The 17,600-nt window shown below is 42.0% G+C and overlaps 1 protein-coding gene across 7 annotated transcripts in view; it reads right to left on the bottom strand.

The window, feature by feature from the left end:
• Nucleotides 1-17,600, bottom strand: part of PLXNB2 (plexin B2) — a 345,929-nt gene that overhangs the window by 52,592 nt on the left and 275,737 nt on the right. For all 7 annotated transcript variants that reach the window (XM_014601042.3, XM_059725915.1, XM_019491747.2 and 4 more), the window contains 3 exons: nucleotides 12,407-12,579; nucleotides 11,134-11,282; nucleotides 9,640-9,748 (listed from right to left, as the gene is read on the bottom strand). In XM_014601042.3, the coding sequence (XP_014456528.1) occupies nucleotides 9,640-9,748; nucleotides 11,134-11,282; nucleotides 12,407-12,579 (431 nt within the window). The remainder of the gene's footprint in view (nucleotides 1-9,639; nucleotides 9,749-11,133; nucleotides 11,283-12,406; nucleotides 12,580-17,600) is intronic.

The raw sequence follows: 17,600 nt of genomic DNA on the forward strand, positions 1-17,600 counted from the left end.
ACCCCATGGTGAGGGAGGGAGTGGGGCAGGGAGAGGGATGAGTGGAGCCCTGGCCAGGCTGGGGAAGGGTCAGAGCTTGGGGCACAAAGTTGAGGACGCAGCACCAGCCACCTTGTCCCGTGCACAGATGGGGGGGGGATGCCCGCCCCCCCCGGCCTCCACCAGGGTGTGTGCAGTGGCAGGAGCCCTTAGTGCTCATGGACGAGCTGCCTGGGCTCTGACCCTCCCCCAACCCAGGCGCGGCTCCACTCACCTGGTGACAGGGGCTGCAGAAGGGGGTCATCCCACTCACCTGGCCTGGCCTTGGCGGCAGGGGACGCGGCTCAGTCTAGCCATGTGTATCCTGCTGGTCCCCATGTGCGACTAGCCCTCCCAGACTGAGATCAGCTGTCAGGGGCTCCCTGATCAAACAGTCGATTGTGACAGACTAGTTGGTGACCACTGTCTGTACTATATGAAATATCAGCCTGTCTATTTTTCTTTAGTACCTTGCCTGTAATTTTCATGGTTTTAATGACATTATGATTGTGCTATCATATCATTTTAATCAGTCTTTTGTTTGGTTGCAATTTCACTTTCTTCTCTTGCAAAATGCTGAGGAAGCCTATGTAATCTTAGCACACTGACTAATGCCCTCTAGCATGCATACTATTCAGCTTCTGGTTTGTGTGACTCTACCTTGTCTTTGCACCTGAGCTTTTCAAGCTATTTATTTTATATAAACTGTAATCCTTGATGTGGTGGCGATAAGGAGAGAAGAAAAAAAACTAACAAGCTTTAGCAAAACAATTTCCTTTGGCATAATTACAATGTGAGACTCCATGAGCAGGGCATTTTCCACTGTTGTGTTTTTCTCCAGAGTACTCTCTGGTCTTTTCTTTGCATTTTATTAATCTCCCCAGCTTTGTACGTATACACAAGTTTTTGCAGAAGAAAAAAAAAAAGCATATTTCTCCTGTATTTCTCATGCTTTTTATATGCTATTTGGTAAATTTGAACTGTGTCTGCTCCATTTATGTTCAGAATATGTATCTGAACTTGTCTGCTAGCTATGCACATGTCTCTTGTCCTTTGACAGTCAGTGCAGGCTCTGAACATTCTCATTCAAGCTTCTGCATTTTTTCATCCTGCTTATTAGCCTATCATAAATTAGTTTATCTTTTAATATTTGGTGATTACATGAGTCAGTCCTTTTGCAGTTAGGCAAAATATGGATCTGCTGTTTTTCCTGATTCTTGATTACAATTTAAGATGGCATCTATGCAACTTTTACTTAAAAAAGCTTTCCAGGTGTTTCCAAGTTTTTATATGGATCTGGTTCTCTGAGTCCATTGCTATCATATCCAGATGCTGTTAGATCATGAGGCACTTCTGCTCAGCTGATAGCAGAACAGATCTTATTCCCTTTTCCTTTATTATCCAGCCATGTAGCAAAGTTGTAGTTTTCTTATTGTTCTCAAATCAGTGTCCTGTTGGTTCAGATCCATCTTGTTGGGGACTGGAATCTTACATCATCCATAATTGTGGTCCTGTTTGGCTGCTCTTATTTATAGTGTGTTTTGCAATTTTCTTATTGTGTTGCTTCTTGCTGGTGTCCAAAACTCATTCCCTTCTGATGCCACGTTAAGTTCTGCATCAAGCCTGAGTGCTCTTACTTCTTCCCTCATCAAGCCTGAGTGCTGTTACTTCTTCCCTCACATATACAATCCACCACCTTGAAGTGGAACTTTTCGCACCATCTAACCTAACAGATGCTATTGAGACAAGGGGGAACTGTTGCCTTGCTAGAATGCAGAAAATTCAAGGGCAAAAAGAGCCACCAATAGACAATCAGTGCCAGGGTTCAGACGTGAAGCAGGAAAAGGAAAACAAAGAAGGTTCTGCTGTTAGAGATGTATAAGAAATTTGGCAAAATGCTGAGCTTCAGCAGAAAATGGTGGGGCAAAAGTGGCCACATCAGACTACAGCCAAGAGGAAGAAGAAAGAGAGGAGAGTGGCAAAATACATCTTCATGAGTATACCATGAGGACACAGGACTGCAGCTGCAGCAAGAAGAGTGCCAGCAGCAGATGGGTCTGTTTAAATGGATTTGGTAGCCAGGAAATGGCAGAACAACTGGGCTTAAGTCCAGCTTCAATCTGCTGCCGTCCACCACTTCCACTGCAGCCAGTGGCCCCTGTGCCAGACTTTAGCCAGTCCATGGACCAAAACATTCCATCCTCAGTGATCAAGGCGAGGAAATAAGTACCCTAATCACATGCACAAACAAGACCTGTCATATGTTATTGTACTTCTTTTTCCACCTACCATCCTTGTGAATGTAGCAAACCCAATTAAGGTTCCAGGGCTGCCAGTGTTATTCACTTTAATGGATTCTTTTTTATTTAGTCCCTTTGTGTGCGAGGATAATTCCACAAGAGCAGCATCAAATAAACACATAGATGAAATTTTCACTAGATGCACTTGCTACTCTGGATTAATCAAGGGTTCCTCCTCTTCAATTTCTTCTTCCAACAAACCAAGATTATGGGAACACATTCTTGTCTCTCTTACCTACCCAGCTCTCCCAGACCTGCAGCCATCCCCAGCTAGAATATGTTCTGGCTGCATCAGGTCTGTTAAGTAGCACAAGCGTCTTCCTCTCATAAGCCAAACTACTCAGCCTTATCCTCACGTATTTTGTGCTACACCCTGCCCCAGTGATATGCATAGCCTTTTATATGCAGTCAGAACTGCTCAGCAGACAGCACCATTGGCTCTTTAGTTGACCAGCTGTGCACTCCATAACCATACAGTTCTTGCCTACACTGTAATGAAAGCACTTTCTATTAGGCATTCTTATATCAGGGCAGAGCTTTATGAGACAGGGTAGCAGAGGATAGGTTGGGTCTGCCAAAACAAGAATGAGTACAGCCTGTCTATTGATATCCACAACACCATGAGGTAATAAAATCCCAGACTATCCTAAATGAAAAAGGCTAGATCAGGGGTTGACAACGCTTTTGGGCAGAGTGCCAAAAATACCTGCAACTTGTAAGATGTTAGAGTACCAAAGGCAGATAGTGGGGGAGCTGCAAGGGCCAAGCAAAATGCCTTCACATGCCATGCTCTGGCATGTGTGCTAGGGGGTTACCTAGCCCTGGGCTAAACCTTTGAAAAACTTTGGAATCATATACTCTGTCCAGTTCCCTGTGAACCTCTCTCTGAAGCCCACCAAGACCTGCAGTACTAGTTAGTAGTACTCTTTGCAGTTTGTATGATCTTGTGTCGCTTGAAGGGAGGTGAGATACCAGCATGTGTGCCAGTGATGACCAATTTCAGCACAGCTTGCACTTGTCTTCTGGACCCAAACTGACAGCTGCATTGAAGTCAGTGTTTCTGAGTCATTGTTCTGAGTGGGACTGAAGACAACACATGAAAGCAGTAGGGGTGTACTATAAACAAGTTGCCAGGTAGATATCACTTTCATCCACGTGCCTGGAATGGATAAAAAGTGTTGCCAAAATACACAGTGAAAAATTGGAAGCAGCAGCCCCCAAGGAAGCAAGGACCCCAGTTTTTCAATCTTGTGACAGTATACACACAGTAACTCAAGTGTGGCTTGCGCTCCCCTTTATAGAATGGATACTCTCATGGGGACAGCTTGAATGGATTAATTAGGTCAGTAATGCAAGGTAATAGCAGGTGACACAGAACCTTGAACTAGCAACCTTATGGTCTCAAGCTCACAACTCAGGACCTCCAGCCACAGAGAAGTCCATATTGGGCACAAGCCCAGATACAGCAAATTCATAAGAACTCTCCAGCTGAACACTAGCTTCTCCGCTGGCTTTCACCCAGTGTCTTTGCCTCAGGATCTAAGAAGCAGGAGTAGCAGGCAGTGCTCTTTCTCCCCCCGCCCCATTTATCTTGCTTACAGCTATTTGGTGGCTATTGGGGAGGCAGCATTCCTGTCAGCTACAGCTGAAGCTTAGAACTGTAACAAAGTAAATGAAGCAGATATGAAGTGATTATGAATAAAAAGCTAAGCTAAAACCCTACAGCTCTCACAAAAGGAGTTGCCCAAAGGTCTTGGTGATGGTAACAGATCCCTCTGTATCTGTTTGCTCTTGGCCAGGTGAGTGACAGAAGAGCCTCAAATAAGGGGAAAAGAACTGAATCAAAGAAGGCGATGACCTTGTACAGTGTCAAAGTAGTTTTGTTTGGATCACAACATGGTATGTTTGGCACGTCCATGAGGCTGGTTAGTGGTTGAGTTTTGGTTACTGAGCAGGTGTGCACATGCATGAGAATCAAGTTTAGCATTCTGGTTTACCTTGGCTCCCCCTTCTCCCTTTCCAGCTCCTCAGCTGCCAAGAGTGCATGCTTTTGCATGGAAAAAATCTTCCTGCTTGGTTTGTATAATCACAAATGAAGTAACAGCTTTCACAAAAGTCCCTTTAAAAATACTTTCTTTGGTACTACAGTTGGTTAAATGTCTTAAGAGCAATTCTGCAAGCTTTCTTCAGTAGGTGCTACCATCTTTCACGTGTGCTTTCTTAAGTCATGTGTCCTTACTTACTAGTACAGACAAAAGCTTACAGAACTGCTTTTGTAATGAATTCTTAGAAGGTTTTGCTCTGAACTTGACACTGGAGATCACAAAAATTAGATGTGATAGGTCTTTGCTGTGGCATCTCTCTCATCCTCTCGTCTCTCTCAACACTTCCTTCCCCCTCTTGGAAATTCAAAACATGCCCACTGGGACTCAAAGACTGTACCACATCAGAGCTCATATTTTGAGAATTTTTTTTTAAATGTTTGCATGGGATTAGTAGAGCTGACTCATGTATTTAAGAAAAGTAGTCCTATCCCCTTTATACTTTGGCACTGTGTCTCTGCCATAGTAGCAAGCAACAGATAAAGTCCAAAAAAATGGTTTGACCTTTAGCTATGTGCTGCCATTTCACTTATCAAAGACAAGTGAAGCCATCTGTATCTCATATGTTAGCATGGGTGAATATTTAGCACTTAAAAGACCATTACATTTCTCTTCTGATACAAACGGTTATGTTAAAAAACACCATTAACTAGAGATACGAAAGAGATACAACTATCAACATTCATGCAATGTGCAAGGCTTATAATACATACAGACTAACATGGAACAAAACTAATCTTTGTTGCCTTTTGTTTCACTTAACTTTTTAATAATGGTAAGTGTAAGGCTCTTGCCACACATTACACTTGAGATGTAATCACCCTGACCCCCTCTACATGTGGAGGTAAAGGCGCGACTAGATCCAATGCACAATCGTGCTTCCTGCCACACCATGTGTGTACACCATGTGTGTATGGAGGCGTGATTGTGGGATCTCATATTAGATCTAATTGTGCCCTATCGCTGGTGTAGGGGGAGCCCAATCCTGGGCTCTACTTCCATTGGCAAGAAGCAGGCTTTCATGGCTGACAGCCTTCTTTGCTGATGGGGCTCCCAGCTACGGGGACTGTGCGCAGCAGGGACTTGGAGCTGAGTGCCTGATGAAGCTCCAGCTATAATGATAGAAACCAGCTATAATGTTATTAAATATTTTCGATCTATAACTTTATAGCTGGTTGGACTTTTTTAATGCAGAATAGTTCATCTGCATGTGTAACTAGTTTAAATTTATTGTGCAATTAACAAGTCAATTGAGTAACAGATATAACATGTAGAGGAGGTACCAGTTAGTCATGTCTTAAGTTGTAACTCGGCCACACATTAAAATAGTTAATGGTATCATAAAACAAGGTATAAGACACAGAGTTATTCCATAAAAAATGTGTAATAGCTTTGTGACTGGTTCCTATGATACCATTAAATGAACATGTAGCCAGGTGCACCCCCTGTGGCTGGGAGCCCTGTCAGCTGATGGGGCTGCCAGGCACAAGAGTGCACTAGATAAGCTGATCCAGGAACATGTGATGCACCCCCTGCAACTGTGTGCTCATACCTGCATCACACCCACATCCGCTACTTGCCAGTTCAGGAAGAGTCTGGGCTTCCCATGTACTGGTGTGATGGGATCTGATCATGGTTCCTGCCATGCACATGTGGCATGATTGTGTGGATTGTGCATCAGATCCTACTGTGCCTTTACCTGTACATCCCTGCACTTCTGTACTTACTTAGCCGTATTTCTTAAAAATATAAAGCAAAGATTATGTTATATGCTATGATTAAGGTGCTTTAAACTGTTTATAGAAATGGTAGCATCTATCTACGGATAGATTATAGTAGAAAAACACAGCAGGAACTATATTTTTAAAGAATATTTGTCTTTATTTGTGGAAACAGAAAATAAGAGATGTTTTGAATAAAGCAGTTTTCTTTTATATACCAAAAGCAGTCTGATAAACATTCTTGCAGAATAGCTACCCATGGAAAATGGTCAAATAGGATCACAGACCATGCTAAGACAGCAGCTTTTAACATCATGTTAGTCAGGGGTGAGCAAAATATGGCCTGTGGACTGGATCCAGTCCGCCAGCTGTTGGGATCTGGCCTAGAGCAGGAACCCACCAATTAATTGTATCCAACTCCTCCAGCGGCTGTCCCTGCTGCGCTCTGCATGGGGCTGAGTTCTGCCTGCTCCTGCACAGGGCAGCGTCTGCTGCGTTCCCAGTCTCCCCCACCAAAAGGTGCCAGCCCTGGTCAGAAGGCACAGCTTCTGGGCATGGCTGCTGCTGCCACTGCCACTGCCCAAGAGACTGCTGGGCTCCCTCAGCCTCTACCAGCTCCTCCTTCTGTCCCTGCTGCAGTGCTTCAGGCAGCAGGTAGGGAGGGGAAGCTGCAGTGTTGAGGGGAGCAGGATGGGCTCTGCCTGCAGCTCACTTTGGTCATGCTCATGCATGGGTGGGCAGCAGAGCATGTGGATGGAGGGGAGGCATGAAGGAGCTCGGCTTTTCACAAAGCCCCATCAGGCAGGCACAGGACAGGCAGGTGGGGTGGGAGCAGCAGTAGTGCCAGCGTGCACTTGGTGCAGCCTCGCCGGGCAGGCACGTGGAATGGAAGCAGCAGCAGCAACAGGAGCCAGCAGAGGCTTGGCTGCAGCCCTGCTGGGCAGGTGTGGGACACAGACGAACAGAAAAGGCAGTGCCAGGCTTGGCTCCCTGTCCCCACCCCCACCACACATCACAAAGAGTGGGCAAGGGGAAGCCACATGCAGGGATGAAGCCCCCCATATGCACACATCCAACCCACCCAAACCCCATACATATACCCACACACATCACCTATATGCCCCCACACACCTCCACACACACACCTCCACTCCCACCCACACCACAGCCACACCACACCCATGCACACCCTCCACCCCCCACACCTCAGCAACACCCACACCCCCCACACACATCCCACACCCACAGACCCTACCTGCACCATACCCAACCACAAACACACCCCTCCCCCTCCACACACAGCATACAAGGCAACACCATCCTCCCACTCCCAAATCAAAGTACTTCCTGGGCAAGGGAAGAGATGTCCAGTGGCAAAGGTCAGGGGTTGGAGGCAGGACTCCTGATCACAAGATGGTGACCAGGGGGCAGGGTACCTGTCAAGGGGCAGGGCTACCCTTGTAGCCCTCAATGCCTCACCAAAACTCATTAAGCGACCCTCCAGCTGAAATAACTGCCCACACGTGATGTTAGCTAACTAGATTGTCTGTTTTGATATTCTGCTGCCATGCCAATAAGGACTTTCCACACTTGTAGATGTGTGTATGCATGTGACACTTCTCTACTGATTTTATTCCTGCTGCAGTAAGAAGCTAGCTGCGTTTTCTCAGGAAATAAGAGTGAAGACAAAACAAATAAGAGGAAACCATGTCAGAAGCTTTAAGGTAGCGAGCACTACATTTCCAGGTATGTACTGCTTGCCATTGCTGCATGTTTCTGAAATAAGAGCGCTCTGGAGAGATCTCTTTCAGTAAACCATCTTACTTCTTAGGAACAGCTTGTTCATTTTTATTACTATGAAAACCTTAACTTGTAACCCCAACCAAAAGCATAGACTGGGGCATAATATAGCTTCAGTTTTCGGAAACTCGGTGCTTTGCTGATATTCACGTATTGAGTTCCCCTAGGACCTAAGTAGGAAGCAGTCAGATTCGCATTGCCTTTTTAGCACTAAGAGAGCAAAGTCATAAGTCATCAGACCATCTCTCCTTCAGATCCGGGGGGGTGGAGGGGGCGGGGAATTGGCTCAGAACTCTTCTGAAGAATTTAGACGAAAGGTCTTCTAAGCCTAGGTGGATGGGTAAGCCTTCCCTTCAATAAGCTATTTCATTTTTGTATGAAGATAACATATGAAAGATCGGAGAATGCTTTACTACCAGAAGGCAAATGGAAGTATCAGTGCAAAGGTCATGTGACACAAGGAGTTCTTGCTAAGCTCTTGCCTGGTTTAAGCTTAACAGACATAGTCCCTGTTCCAGAGACCTTAACACAGTTCAAACAAAAAAGCAAAAAATGAGGCTTGGTACTTTTGGAAACTGATGGAGAGCGAGGATCAGTGCAAAGAGGTTCATGGAAAAACAAGCTTCAATGAAATACTGAAGGAGTTGAGGGGGTGCTTTTTTGCTTAAAAAAGTAGATGTCTTATTTCCCACAAAAGCATGTCTTAGGGGAGGGTCTGTGGCTGGAAGCCCTGGAAACAGCTGGCTGTGACTAGCTTCCTCTGCCCTATAAGGACATTCCATAGCTGTTATTCTAGCATCACCACAGATCTAGCTCTTAAGGGAAGGGACCTTAAGTGTTAACAAGAAGTTAGCATGAAGTTAAAACTGCTTCAGGAAAACAGACTGTAGTAAAATTCAGAATGCTAGCTCAATCTCCACATGCTGTATTTTAAAGGTTTACTTATTAAACTATCAAATCTGACACTTGGATTATTTAAATCTCTCAGTGACAACAGTTCCCTATTAACTTCTAAAGACCACACAGATGCAACTGAGGCCACCAGCATCTACAAGTTCTGGTGGCTAAAGCCACAGGCTGCAACACTACCACACTTGGGGCATAGCAATTAAGATGCGATTGAGACTCTCCTTTGGCATGGTGACAATAAAAGTAAATTGTATGTTTAATATGACTGCACACCATGCTGGCTGTGGCACTACTTATTCTGTGTATGCTGTGCTTTTGAATGAATCAAACTGATGAAAAGTATTGAGAGATTAAAATATGCAGCATCCTTACTTATTCTTCCATGGCTACACATTAATTTTCATGATTAAGAATACTGGCTAATCTAAACACACTGATAAAAAAACCCCAGTGCAATTACCATGCACCTGAAGAATGTCTAATTTTTCAATGCTCTTTTTCTCAGCACTGACAAATGCTAAGTTCATTACAACCATAGGTAAATTATTTATTTGAATTGCAAACACCATTGACCTATTTTGAGTCTTTGTACCTGCTATTCTGGAAATATTTTTGGTCCTGTGGGAAAATAAGTTGTAAGAGATAAACATTTTCCACTATACTTGAATGAATAATCACTGACATTGCTGTTGATTGAATAAAAGCTATGAGCACAACCACCTGTGTTTGTCCTAATGATGCATTTTAAACCAGATGCATGCTGTATGTTGAATAAAGCAGGGTACTTACTTGGTATGTAAACTGCACTTCATTTGTTGATCTACCTTGTTTTCCATTTATATTAACTTCAATTTCACCTTGCAATGTTTCTGTCACATTTCCAACTTCACACACAATCCTAGTCAGAAATAATGCAAGTTTATCTTTAATTGCATAACTTTTCACTCATCAACTAAAAAGGTGGACTGAATGCACACAGAAGGTGCCTGCTTGACCACACCAGGAAGTCAAATCTTTGCTTAGCTGTCGCATGGCACATACAGAAGGGCAAGCTTCCCTTTTTCCGCAATATACTTTGAACACCGAAGTGACCACCACTAAGGTATATGCAAATATTTCAGTTCTGTATCTACCAGAAGTCAAACTCAGTACCCTTTGAATAGCAGCAACTTGTGATCATTATTGATGGGCTAAACGCAAACTAGTAAGTAGAATGATACAACAGCTTTCCAACCCCCCCACACCTTTGTTTCCTTCTCTATTTTAAAACCTTAGCGGACACTTAATTACAAGCCACAGATTCTAATTTATTCTATTGTACATATGAGTGGAAAATGGGTTTCTTATGTTCTACTCAACTATTCTTTAAAGTAATCATTCTGAAATCAGAAAAAAATAAACAGCGTAGCTCTAGTAACAAAGCAGGATGTGAATGTATGCTATTGTTGCAGGCTGTGCACTGGCAGAGCTTTTTATGATGGGACCTACTAAAAAGAGCTTTTTTTTAGTTAGCATTTGCTCTTTCCATCTCAGAATGATTCTTATTCTTCTTTAAACAATGCACTATTGCCTAAGAAAATTTAAAAAACCCCACACTTTTACAACTACAATGTACTTAAATTAGGGCCTAAATAAAGGGTTGTCAAGTTCCACTGCGAATGACTCCAGAATTATCTATCTGGGTCCTGGCACATGGACAGCATTTTCCAAATTCTTGCAAGTCTTGGCATGTGCATTGCTGCTGTAATCTATGCTTTGTTTCTTATCCTGTCTACTATATTCTTAGAAGCTGCATCAAGTTTAGGAAGAGACAAGAAATGATGCTTTCAGAAGAACTTGCAGCTTTCAGTACCAGAACTCACTTGATTGGAGACAGGTGAAAATGGCACTGCTTGAAATGCTAAATTTCTATTAACAATACCATATAAGCTGTTGTATAATGCTTTACATCAAGTGATCTTGAAACATACCACTTCTTGAAATTATTTGTTCACTAAAGCGTGGACTGACAGTGATGCATTTAATTTGAAAACAAATAAATAGTTTACAGATATATGCAGCAATTATTCATTACAGCTTTTCAAACAAAATGCCCTAATCATAAGGGAAAATGCTGTTATAATTTGTTATTGTGCAGAAGTGCAAAACCTGGTTTTGTGCAAATCCTCAGAAATGTCAATACCAAGCATTTCAGGCATGGCGCATTGCTTCCTCCTATTAATATTTCCAGTAATTGTACAACTAATCCCTCTCCCCATAAAATTCAACATAGAAAACAATTACCTAGTAGAAACGGAGTAGAAGTCCTTTTTAAAAATACATTCTACTCCTGCTACTGTTATACTTCTGACATCATCTGCTGTTATACCCAAATTAGATCCCATTATGGTCAAAAGAATTCCACCACTCAGTGGTCCAGTCTCTGGTTGAATCTGTATGGGTAAAAATAGAAAGCAAATTTGAAACTAACAGTGGCTGTATTCCTTTTATTTACAGTTTAACTTGACATTAATTGCTGTCAATACCTTAGCATTAAATAAGGTTTCTTATATGGTTCCTAGAAAAAGAAAGGCTAAGACATATCTTTATCTTAAGATCCAAGTTGATTTATACAACCCATAGTAACCTGCTGTAGATTTCATACTTCTAAGAACTATAGAAAAAAGCCCCCAGCAGACTATGACTATCATCCTATATATAATTCCAGGTTAATGTTTATCCTGTTTATAATTTTATTCTAATTTAAAGCATGCGATATACCATATTTTGAAAGCTCCAAACATTGAGATTTCGCTCAAGACTATTCTGTAGAGGCACTTCTAGCCATCCTTCATATTTTTGGGGGCAGGGGGGGAGAGGGGGGCGGTTATCATAATTTTCAGCTTTGGAGAGTTGTGTCAAATTCACAGTACACTTGAGGACACAGAAATGGTGTACAGAGACCTAGAACTGAAGGTTCTACAATCAGCAGATTCTACTAATAACATGAGAGGAGGTTGCAGTGGCTGTGGTTGACATGAATTATTTTTGTAATGGAAAGTAAGACAGAACAGACCCAGCAGTGCTAGATTTTCAAATTTAGCCTAAGCATCCACTCAACATCAGCACTCTGAACACTTATTGGGAGGCTCAGACTTTCCGATTCTTTTGGTAAACTTATGGTTCAAGCTTTCTTGTCATGTTGTTGCTGAAGAGTAGTTTGGGTAGAACAGACCTTAGTGGAGGGGGAAAAAAACACCTTGCACTGGTAAAAATTCATATTAACTCTCTGTAATCCACTGACATGTTTAAATGCTTACTGCTACCACAGTTTAAACCACAGTGAGCACAAGGCTTTAAAGAAGATGAAAGATGAAGGGCCTCTCAATAGGAGAGACTTGGCAGGTCTTGCACATTTCCACACTGATACCATCTTCTGGCTGCTGCTTTGGAAGTTTGCTTAATGTTTCAGAATATGCACCCTGTCCCCTCTACCCAGCCAACCCCTTTCAGCATATTCAGATATTTCTTTAAGAAAAGCCAATATACTGGTAGGCAGGGAAAAAAAAAATCTTACGCGAGTAATGTCTGGAGGAGGACATGTGTTAGCAGCAACAGTATTACAGAGTTCCTTATAAATGCACTTGCTTGGCTTGCCATCTTCTTCACACCACACACACTTGTAACCAGGCTCAGCTGCAAGACACAAGCTGCAGTCGCTCCGCCCAGAAGAGCAGTTGTACAAAGTCACTGAAGAAATAAAATGATTTATGAATTTATAGCATAAATTCAATTCCTGGTTGAAGAGTACGTTCATTCAACTGTGTCATGGGAAACCAAAGCTGTAGTGGTATATCCAGAATTTCCCTTTCATTCAAGTCTACATATTGTATTTATCCATATGAAGACATTAATACAGAACAAGGCAAATATGTTTACTTTCTGCCAATTGAGTACTTAATATATACCAGATATACACAGGCTTTGAATGCTACCAGTTATTTAGAACTACCAATCCAAATACTTTTCAATCTGCACATCCATTATATATGGCTGGGCTCATAATTAAGTACTAAATGCTCTCTATACAACTATTTAAATGCCAGCTGAAACAAACAGGCGCATCAATGTATTGAAAATGAACAATCCAGACAATTTCAGACAGAGTGGGAGAGGTGATATTTTAGACTCTTAAGGAAAATGCCCCCTTCTTTATTATGCAGGGAATTGAACAGTGCAGTACCCCTGTGATAGGGTAAGAGCAGTTCATTTTGGATTTTCTAGACTAAAAGCAGACATGTCTACACATGCATTAACGGTAATAACAGGTACAAAATAAATGTGCAGTAACCAGCACTACTGTGTAGTAGTGCCAACACACATTTTAGGTGATGCTAATGCACAGTACACTAATTCTATTGTGAATTAGCTCATTGGCATGGGTTTTGCCTGCCATGCTAATGAGCAGTAGAATTAGACAACTGTGCTCAAAGTGTCTCATGTAGACATGTCCAGCATGACTTTTTTCTAAAATTCAGTGATACCTGTTTACCAAACCAGTATTCATTTAAGGGCTATGCAGCTTTTGTATTTCATTTCTTTTTTCATTTTGAGTTGCCATCAATTGAGCATGAAGTTGCAGTTAAATCTCAGTTTCTCACCTAGCAACTAGAAGAGCCAACCATCCCTTTGGAGACTGTAACAGAGCTGTCATGCTGCCTACTGAACAATGCTGCTTTTATTGATGAACCATGAACCGACATTCTCAATGAGGTTAAGATAAAGTTCCAGAGCTATGTCTCTGGTGTGATGCACGCTTCCTAAGCAAAATAATCTTTTCCAGCTAGAAGTGAGACTTAGGAGATATAGGAGAGTAGCACACCATCACAAGAAGAGTCCAGATTTGTATGAAAACTTTTGGATAGATGCTCAATGATTACCATGGAAGAAATCAGATAGGCTGAAGAAGGGCAACAGCATCTCAGAAGAGTAGGGCAGGTGATTAGCCTGCTAGTCAGTTTACCAAATACCTTGGAAATGACAGCATTTGAAGAAGGTTCCTTGTTAAGATGAAATACAGCCAGGGAATTTCACTAAATAGAACGGGAAAGACACCCTGGAATAGAGCTGATCTTCTTCCCCCAGAGGGTTTTACCTCAATACATTTTTCCCCATCAAGGCACGTACTGACCATCCTAGGTCCTAGAAGACTGGGAATGTCTATGATCTAGCACTTCAATGAACTTCTATAAATTTGTAGAGAAAAGCAGCAGCAATAGATTTTTAAAGGTAATTCTAGGATGCTACTATGTTGCTGTCCATTCATTTGGAGAAGTAAAGTGAAGTCATATGTTTCCCTTCATTATTTTTCTCATCAGCACTCTCATTCTTTTACCAAGCATGAATGATACAGTAGTGCTACACACAGCTACAGCTGCTCTCCCCTACCCAAGATGAAGAACTCTGAAGAGTTATTGCCACTGAGTGCAACAGAAGCATACTTTATACTTGTGCATTATCAACAAAATTGTTTACTAGATTTCAAGATGATAGTGTTTACACTGGTGTCAAATGGGTTTATTCCAGACTGAAGAAGCTTTTATTACTACTTGTCAGCAATCCCTTGATTCACAGCTCGTTGATGGGTCTAGAGGTAATTTAAGATCCTAATCCCTGAGCCACAGATCCATCCACAGAGGTTGCAGGTCTTTCTGCAGGAGGCAGTAGGCTGCAGGCTGGTATTCCTCATCTTTTCCTTCCTCTGCTCTCTCTTCTCTGCTTTGAAGACAAGATGCTTTACCTTGAAATGGGCTGCTGACTGGTTAAGGTTGTGGCACCACTTGGTTGGCAGCTAGCTCTTCCCAGTTCTTCAAGTTGGCATCCATTTCCTTTAAGTATGCCTTCAATGTGTCCTTGTAGCGTTTCCTCTGGACACCATGAGGTCTCAGGCTATTACTAAGCTGGGAGTAAAGCACTTGTTTTGGGAGTCAAGCATTTGCACACAGTGTCTGCTCCAGAGAAGCTGGTGCTTGCGGATCACTGACTCACTGCTCGTAACACTGGCTTTAGCAAGGATGCTGGCTGACATTTGCATGGAGATCTTCCCATTTGGTGTGGAGGAATTTCTGGAGGCATCACTGGTGAGACCTCTCCAGGTTCTTCAGATGATGACGATAGGTCACCCATGTTTCACATTTGTAGAGGAGAGTAGGCATGATCGCTGCATTGTAGACCTAGATTTTGGTGTTTTTCCAGAGATCACAGTGAAGAAAGACATGCCAAAGCACTTTCCCAAAGAAGGGAAACTATGCTAAATCTTCTCATCAATCTTCACTCTCTAAGAGAGGTGGCTACCAAGGTAAGGGAAGTGCTTGATTACCTCCCAGGTCTTGGCCTTGATGGTAATTTGCGGAAGTGGGGGGGGGGGAGGGGAAGTCACATTCATGGCCCAGGGCAGGTTGATACAGCAGTTCAGTCTTCTTTATGTTGAGAGAGAGGCACAAAGTTTGGTAGGCTTCTCTGAAAAGATCCAGCAGAGTCTGGAGGTTTTCCTCAGTGTGCATAAGGATGGCATGGTCATTGGCATATTGAAAGGCAAGGATGGTTGCTTTGAGTAACTGAAAAAATACATGTGTGAAGTCTCAGTACCAGCCTCTTTGCCACTCATATGTAGATTTCACCAGGTAATGCCATCCAGTCCAGTTGCCTTATAGTTCTTTGTTTCCTTGATGGCATACCAGACTTTTTCTAGGATAGGAGTGTTGGCAAGAGATCTCTTTTCAGGGTGTTGGGGGATGGACTTGATGCTGGTATCAGTCACAGCCAACTCTTGGTTGGGGAGTGCTCTTTCTATCTAGCTTGGATAGATTAATTGCTTTTTAGGAGCACTGAGCCATCCTGTGATAGCAGGAGTGTAGGACTGACCACATGTGGCACAGACATCATAAAGATGCAGGCAAGTGACTTAGAGGATTTTTATTTATTGATCCCACCATTACATGATTTTTACACAATGATTTAGTGTTAAGGAAGGAGCTAGACTGATCACCCCAGAGAGTTAACATTTTCCTTTATCCTTGGAACAGACTGCACAAGGAGCAGCAGGGAAAGCTTTTCCCACTTCTATGTGAAAGCAATTTGCAATATGGAACAGATTGCTTTCCTAATCCAGCACTCAAATTGGTAATAGATTGCGATTGCAGAGGAACTTTAACAAGCAGTGTTTTAAAACAAATCTTCCCTTTTTGTACCCATACCCTGAAATACCCACCCACGCTACCACATGGCAATCTGGCAAAATGAGGGAACATATTTACTGAATTACTCTGTTAGCCTCCATATTCTTTCCCTCTCCTGGAAACAAAGTTACTATTGCAATACCTTGCTGGCCCTCTCGCATCCAGATGCACAAAAGCAACACAGAGCTAGAGCTTTAAAGTGTTAAGCAGTCTTCTTCATTCACTGATCAACTCATTAAATGTACCGGCAGCAAGCCAGTCACATTAGGTTTAGACTCTTATCCATCACCCTTAGATACCAGCTGTGGAATCATTGATAAAAAGGACAAAGGATAAAAGGGATATATTGGATTCCATACTGTTCAGAAACCCCAGAGGTTTGAGATGTAAAATGCTCTCTTAACTTAGTATTCACTAAGTGTTTTATACAATGAAGGGATTCTTTTACTGGTGAGTTCAAAAGTGCCAGAATTGAAATAATTGAGTAGCTTCTCAGCAGCTCCCAAATATCTAAAGTCAATTCATTTTAAGGTGCATAAAGACCATTATACTGTGAATTTCAGATGGCAAAGAAATTTTAAAGCAAGGGAGAATTTGGATAAAAACATTTTGTAGAGGAGAGAGAAAAGCTATTTGCTTGTACTTTTCAGTCTCTCTTTTGCGGTGTTGTAAATCTGTATTTGAATAATAGCTTAGCTTTTCTGTGCAAGTTCCTACTAAAATTCTATATTTTTAACATCACAGCTTTTTGGAATGGAGATTATGATGCTGTATCATTATAACATGATCTTGCCATTAGAGAAATCTGGCATGAAGCATCAAGTGTTCTCAGTACTACAAGGCCAACAAAGGAAAATTGATTTTAAAACCCATGCCTCTCTGTTGCCTATAAAGGATCAGTTTAACTATTATTATGCATACAAAAATAATGTGTTTTTTTCCATGGCCATATAACTCATATCAGTCTCTGATGTTGACTTACAGTAACACACACACTAACCTCCCAAGAGGGACATTTTTGCCTATATAAACGCTTGAAAGGACTCTAAAAATCCTCTGCCTGAGGATGCAAGGTGATATGCATTATGTCCTAAACCTAAAACTGTTTTACGTGAGCGAAACAAGCAACTATACCCAGCTCCCAATGATTTCACTGGAGTTGCCAGGACAGGGCATAACTAGGGCCAAAGATTTTATTGACACTTGCTTCATTATGAACTAAAAGCTGCAAAAATAAACAAACAAGCAATTTATGGCAGGGACCAATCTTTTTTCTGTAAACTACTTAACATAGTTTTTGTTGCCATAGAAATAAATGAATAAAATGAGATGAAAACACACTGAATATGACTTTGGTTGTTCATTGCCAAGACAAAGGAAGACTGTAGACTGTATTAGTGATGATTTGGGGTAGTTTCGAGACCAAATCCCAGTCTGTAGAGATGGCACTAAATTCAACTTTTTTTAACTTACAGAATTTTACAAATTTTAACAAATTACAATTTTACATAATAACAATAAGGCTCACAGTAA

The sequence above is a fragment of the Alligator mississippiensis genome, chromosome 4 (assembly GCF_030867095.1).
Source record: "Alligator mississippiensis isolate rAllMis1 chromosome 4, rAllMis1, whole genome shotgun sequence".
Taxonomy (NCBI): domain Eukaryota; kingdom Metazoa; phylum Chordata; order Crocodylia; family Alligatoridae; genus Alligator; species Alligator mississippiensis.